This window comes from Tupaia chinensis, unplaced genomic scaffold (genome assembly GCF_000334495.1).
Source record: "Tupaia chinensis unplaced genomic scaffold, TupChi_1.0 Scaffold143921_1, whole genome shotgun sequence".
Taxonomy (NCBI): Eukaryota; Metazoa; Chordata; class Mammalia; order Scandentia; family Tupaiidae; genus Tupaia; species Tupaia belangeri.
This window is the reverse complement of record NW_006203772.1, coordinates 621,690-628,462: the sequence shown is the minus strand read 5'-3', so window position 1 is coordinate 628,462 and position 6,773 is coordinate 621,690. Positions and strand designations below refer to the sequence as shown.

The window sequence follows — 6,773 nt, the reverse complement described above, 5'->3', positions numbered from 1 at the left end:
GGCCCAGCTGGCCTACGAGCTGCAGGGGGCCCGCGAGCAGCAGAAGATCCGGCAGGAAGAGATTGAGATCGAGGTGGTGCAGCGCAAGAAGCAGATTGCAGTGGAGGCCCAGGAGATCCTGCGCACAGACAAGGAGCTCATCGCCACGGTGCGCCGCCCCGCCGAGGCCGAGGCCCACCGCATCCAGCAGATCGCCGAGGGTGAAAAGTGAGAGCCCCCCAGGGCCGGGCCGGGTTAGTCAGGCTCCTCTGCTATCCACGAGCTCCCCCACTCCCTGACCACAGCCTGGAAGCCACTGCCTCCCTGTCGGCTAGCTCACTGTGGCACGGGGTAACCTCACCACCACCCAAGGACCATCCTTAGGAAAACGGAATTAGATCAAGGCGGGTGGAGGGCCTGGGAGCGCTTGGCTTGGAGGGCATCCTGGATAGCCCCTCTCCCACTCGTGACCAAGAGCAGGTAGCCTCTCCCCAGCTGAGCCAGAAGGCCAGGGCTCCCGTTTCACACGTCTCCCACCTTTGACAGTCCCCAGAGCAGGGCACCTTGTGGGTTTGCTGCTCCCCCTCAAGCAAGGCTTGAGAGGATGCTGGTACCTCCCACTGACCCTGGCTGCCCTGGGCTCCCCAGGGTGAAGCAGGTCCTCTTGGCACAGGCAGAGGCTGAGAAGATCCGCAAAATCGGGGAGGCGGAAGCAGCAGTCATCGAGGCCATGGGCAAGGCAGAAGCTGAGCGGATGACGCTCAAGGCTGAGGCCTACAAGAAGTATGGGGACGCGGCCAAGATGGCCTTGGTGCTGGAGTCCCTGCCCCAGGTGAGGACCCTGGATTGTTGGAGCCTGTCAGAACCTCAGTAACGTCGTGACAGGCCGGCCGGAAGGGTTAACGGGGAGAGTCCCCGGCCGGGTCCAGGTACCCTGCAGCAGGCCTCAGCCATCCCAGGCTCACTGCCTGTCTTGCCAGGGCTTGCACATCGGGGCCAAGCAGGCTGCTCTGGGGTCTGGGTGAGTCAGTGAAGGGAAAGAACCAGGACAGGACAGACAGACAGAGTGCTGGTCAAGCCCTCTGTTCACCCTGCTCCCTAGATTGCGGCCAAAATCGCTGCCCCGCTGACCAAAGTCGATGAGATCGTGGTCCTCAGCGGGGACAACAGCAAGGTGACATCGGAAGTGAATCGCCTGCTGGCCGAGCTGCCTGCCTCCGTGCACGCCCTCACGGGTGTGGACCTGTCTAAGGTGTGTACCTGCCTCGCTGTGCTGGGGTTGTCTGGGCAGCCCATTGGACTGGCCCAGGCAGACTGGTGCGGGGCTCCGGGGCCGAGGCCTCATGGCATCCCCCATCCTTGCAGATACCCCTGATCAAGAATGCCACCGGGGCACAGGTGTGAGGCTCCCGCAGGCCCACACCCTTCAGCAGCTGCCTGCCCCTCCCTCCAGCACCCGTTTTAATACCGCAAGGACAACGGGGACGTTCCTGACTCTGGTGCCTTATTTTGTAGGGACCAGAAGTGCTGTGTGTTCAGGCCATCTCTGGCTGTCTTCCCTCCTTTCCCGTTTCTGTCTGTCACTTCCTCTTCCTCTCCTCTACCCCACACCCTCACTTTCACTGCCACAGTCATCTGGGTTGTCTCTTCCACCCTCATCTCCCTGGGTGTCTCTTTTGTCTGTATGTCTTTTTCTGTCCCTCTCTCCTCTCACCCCCTACTCACATCACGTGGTTTAAGCTGAAGACCTTTATTATAATCACCGTCTGTCGGTGGGGGTGGCCCTGCTGCTCCTCATAATCCTGGTGCCTTGAAGTTCTCCGTGCATCTGTCCATCCTCCCTGTGGCCCTGGCCAGAGCTCAGCGTGGGTGCATGGGTTCTGGGTCTGATGGCCACTCTCCCTTCCCCTGGCCTGGTCCTCCCAGCCCTAAACTCTGCCCCAGGAAGCCCATGGCCTCACCCGCACTGGCCCCTCTAGGCCTGGGTAGCCCTGGTCTGCAGGGCCCAGGGCCATTGCCCGTCACTTCATCCCTCCCTAGGCCAGGCCTGCTCTCATACCCTGCCCTCCTTCCCCTACCCCAGGGCACAGAAGCAAGGCCTCCTGTCCATAGCAGCTCCCTCAGTTTACTACTGCCTTAGGAGGCCCTGCTTGTGCTCAGGGAAGTCCTCTTCAGGGCCACGTCCCTGCTAGGTGGGGTGGGGCTCGATCCCAGCTCCACTAAGCCTTTCTGGGATCAGAATCCAGCCCTGTTGGGGACAAGAAAGTGAGACCCTCTTCCCACTGCTGCGCTGTCCTGGGTATCAGGCCCTTCCAGTGGGCAAGGCTGCGCCAACCCTGTACAGAATCAAGTGCCGTCAACTGGCCAGACTCCATATCCTTTGTGCCATCTTTCTTCCTGGCCAGGGTGATAGGGTTCCGGCCGTGAGGTAGCTGCCCAATCCTCTCGTCTCCTTATGGTAATGGAGGCAGAAGAGCCCGGGCCCCAGCGTCTGGGCAGGGCACTGTGGGAGTCCCGTGTCCCAGTCACCCACCCAGCCCTGCCCCAGCCTGTGTAGCTGTTCCTGCATGTGGATGCCGCATGTCTGGTCCGGGGCTTGGATGCTGCACTGCCCCCCAACCCCCGCCTGTCCCTTCCAGTAAATAAAGATCTCTTATGCCCACCCCTGTGTTGTGTCTTTGTGAGGGAGAAACTAGGAACCAAGGACCAACCCTCACCCCCATACACGCCTTCAGCCTCAAGGCTGCTCTTAGCCTGTTCTTCTCCACCCTGGCCATTGGGGGGCATCAGCACACTGGCCTTGCCCCCAGTAGCAGCCATAGCACCAGGCAGTTGGCAAAAGTGCTGAGGTCAGACCTGAACCTCGGGAGCCCTGGCTCCTTTTCAGACAGAAGGTTTACCAGATGGACTGCACCTCTGTGCCAGTCCTGGGTCCTACTCAGTAGTGGAGCCCACCTCACAGGCTTGAGCGTGAACTCTCAAAACAGGGCTTGGTTTTCAATTTCAGCTCTTGTATATTACTCATGTCATCTTGGGCAAGGAACTTCATCTTTCTGGGCCTCGATAGTATTTATTTTACAATTTATCGAACACTTGCTACATGCTGGGCTTTGTCTTAGATGCTGGGGAGACTGCAGTGAACAAAATAAATCCCTCGCTCTTAGAGCTTACATTCAGGTGGACACTGAAGAAAAGTCAAACACTGATAAATAATAGTAAGGAGGAAGACTAATCAGGGAAAGGAATGAGAAGTTTAAGAAGGTGCTGGGGGGCTGGCAGGTAGCGTGGTGGTTGAAGACGCTATACTCCCACATGGTCTACTGCAGTTCGAGTCCCGGACCTGGCAGCTTGCTTTCTCGCTTTCTCTCTCTCTGTCCCTCTGTAGTCAAATTAAAATAAATTCTTTAAAAAATAATTACTTTTTAAAGAATTATTTGTTTAACTTTATTTATTCATTCATTTATTTTTAATTTGACCAGAGAGAGAGACACAGAGGGGAAGAGAGAGAGGAGAAAGTAAGCTACCAGGCCTAGGACTTGAACCATGGTCGGCCAAGTGAGAGTGTCCAGCACCTTAGCCACCACACCACCACTGGCCCCCAAAAAGAATTACTTTATTTATTTTTATTTATTTATTTTCTGACCAGTGAGGGACAGAGTAAGAGAGAGAAGGACGGAGGGAAAGTGAGGAAACAAGCTGCTAGCTCTGGGATTCGAACTGCAATTGGCCATGTGGGAGTCCAGTGCTCATAACCACCACATCACCTGCCAGCCCCGATAAAACAATTCTTTTTTTTTTTTTTTAGAAGTTTTTTGCTATAGGGTGCATACAGTCACCAGAAAGACCAGAGACAGACAGATAGAAAATGAGAAATCACCCCCCCAGGGGGCATGACCACACTGTAATCCCTTCTCTTCCATTCTCCTCTTGGGATCTTGAGCACACACACATGCCCGGTGTGAGTTTAAGCCACCAGGTCTGGGACTCAAACCATGGTTGACTATATGGGAGTCCAGCGACATAGCCATTACGCCAACTGCTGGTCCTGGAAAGGTAAAAGGAAGCCCTGTCAAGAAGGTAGCCCTGAAAAAATGAAAGAAAGCCATGCATCGTTCTCCATCCAGAGGCCCTGCGGTGGCAGTGTAATCACAGAAGGGCAAGGTCAGCCAGCAGGTGGCATGGCGGTTAAGGCACTGGACTCCCATAGCCTTAAGCAGCCGCAGTTCAAGTCCCATACCTGCTCACATTCTTTCTCGCTTTCTATTTCTCTCTGTCTGTCTGTGATGACTATAACAAGTTAGATAATAATATAATAATAAATAAAACTAATATATTTTATTTCATATAGAAAGGTATATTTTGGCCTTTACTCTGAGATGGGAAAAAAGGGGCTTTGAAAGAAGAACGATATGGGCCAACTAGTGGCATAATGGTTAAGGGCACTGGACTCCCACATGGTCGACCACTTTCTGTCTCTCTGTCCCTCTAGTCAAAATAAATCAATAAAGTTAAGTAAAATAATTTTTTTTGGAGAGGTTTTTGCTATAGGGTGCATACACTCACCAGAAAGACAGAGACAGACAGACAGAAAGCGAGAAATCACCCCCTGGCAGGATGGCCACGCTACACTCCCTTCTCCATTCTCTCGGGATCTTGGGCACGCACGCACACGCCCCTGGCATGAATTTAAGCCACTGGGTCTGGGATTCAAACCGAAGTCAACTACATGGGAGTCCAGTGACATAAACTTTATGCCAACTGCTGGTCCCAATAAAATAATTCTTTAAAAAAAAGAACAATGTGATTTTACACGTATAAAAAGAATATTCAAGGAAGAAAGAAAAATCTTTTCAACAAATGGTGCTGGACCTGATCTGCATGGGAAAACGTTTAATCTTACCCCTACCTTATTCCATATTCTGCAACAAGGAATGTTTTTATGACCTTGGCATAGGCAAGCTTGCTTTTTTTTTTCCTAAATTTTATTTATTATTGTTATAGTTTTTAAAATAATTACTATTTATTTCCATTTGTTATTGTTATTTTTTTTTCTTTATTTGACTAGAGAGAGAGAGAGAGAAAGGGAAAGTGAGAAAGCAAGACACCAGGTCCAGGACTTGAACCATGGTTGGCCATGTGGGAATCCAGCGCCCTTATCCACCACACCACCTGCGGGCCCCCTTGAATTTTTTTTTTTAATTTACAATAGGGCACATGAGCTCACCAGAGAGAGATAGACAGAGGGAGAGAGAAAGGGAAAGTGAGAAAGCAAGCCGTCAGGTCCAGGGTTTGAACCATGGTTGGCAATGTGGGAGTCCAGTGCCCTAACCACCATGCCCCCTGCTGGCCCCTTTCTTTTTCATAAAGAACCATTCTAGGGACTGGCGGGTAGTGTGGTGGTTAAGGATGCTGGACTCCCACATGGCAGACTGCAGTTTGAGTCCCAGACCTGGCGGGTTGTTTTTTTCACTTTCTCCTTTCTGCAATCCCTTCTCCTCCATTCTCCTCTTGGGATCTTAGGCACGCACGCACACGCGCCCGGTGTGACTTTAAGCCACTCAGAACCGCGCTCGACTACGTGGGAGTCCAGCGACATAGCCATTACACTAACTGCTGGTCCCCATTAAGTAAAATTTTTAAAAAATATTTTAATTTGACCAGGGAGGGACAGAGCAAGATGGGGGGTGGGGGGGGGCGGGGGTTGGTGAAAAAGCAAGCCACCGAGTCTGGCACTCAAACCACAGTCAGCCATGTCGGAGTCCAGAGTCCTTAACAACCATGTCACCTGCTGGCCCTGGCAAGATTTCTTAAGACAAATATGAAAAAAAAAAATAGTAACCACACACACACAAAAAAAAGAATTCATACATTGGATCATCAGAATAAGTTTTTTGTTTGTTTGTTTGTTGCATGAGAGAGGGATAGAGAAAGAGAAAGACAAGCACTTTCTTTTTCTTTTTTTTCTTTTTTGGAGAGGTTTTTGCTATAGGGCACGTGCACTCACCAGAAAGACAGATAGAGACAGAAAGATAGAAAGTGAGAAATCACCCCCCGGAGGGGGTGGCCATGCCACAATCCCTTCTCCATTCTCCTCTCGGGATCTTAGGCATGCACACACACATGCCTGGCATGAGTTTAAGCCACCAGGTCCGGGACTCGAACTGCAGTCAACTACATGGGAATCCAGCGACATAGCCATTACACCAACTGCTAATCCTAAGACAAGCACTTTCAACAAGGCTCCATACCCACTCCTCCAAGCCAGCCAGCATCATGGACGCACATCCTGCATGTATGGGTCACCCAGGAAACTGCTCCACAATCTTCCATGTGGACCCAGCACCTTGGGCAGCATGTCATCATTGCATCAACTTAGCTTACCCTAAAATAAATACCCACTCCTAAAGTGCTTAGGAAAATGAAAAGACAGGGCCAGCAGGTGGTATAGTGGTTATAGAACTGGACTCCCACGTGGTTGACTGTGGTTTGAGTCCCAGAGGCTTTGAACTCATGCCGGGCATGCATACTTGTGTGCCCCAAACTCCAAGAGCAGACTGGATTGTGGCGTGGCCATCCTCCCTGGGGGGTGATTTCTCACTTTCACTGTTTCTCTCTCTCTCAGGCAAGCACACACACCCTATAGCAAAGATCTCTCCAAAAAAAATAAATAATTCCTCCAATATATCATACTCGTGAATTTGAAAACTCAGCATTGCAAAAATACTTCTTATCACAAATTCATGTATAGATTATATAATCCGAAATGAATCTCATGAAAATTATTTATTTACTTG

At 51.4% G+C, this 6,773-nt stretch overlaps 1 protein-coding gene across 2 annotated transcripts in view; it reads left to right on the top strand.

Moving 5' to 3' along the window:
- FLOT2 (flotillin 2) overlaps window positions 1-2,641 on the top strand; it is a 27,507-nt gene extending 24,866 nt beyond the window's left edge. For both annotated transcript variants that reach the window (XM_006165466.2, XM_027767103.1), the window contains exons 9-11: window positions 628-811; window positions 1,082-1,231; window positions 1,345-2,641. In XM_006165466.2, the coding sequence (XP_006165528.1) occupies window positions 628-811; window positions 1,082-1,231; window positions 1,345-1,383 (373 nt within the window). In that variant the 3' untranslated portion in view covers window positions 1,384-2,641. The remainder of the gene's footprint in view (window positions 1-627; window positions 812-1,081; window positions 1,232-1,344) is intronic.
- Window positions 2,642-6,773: the final 4,132 nt, after the last annotated feature.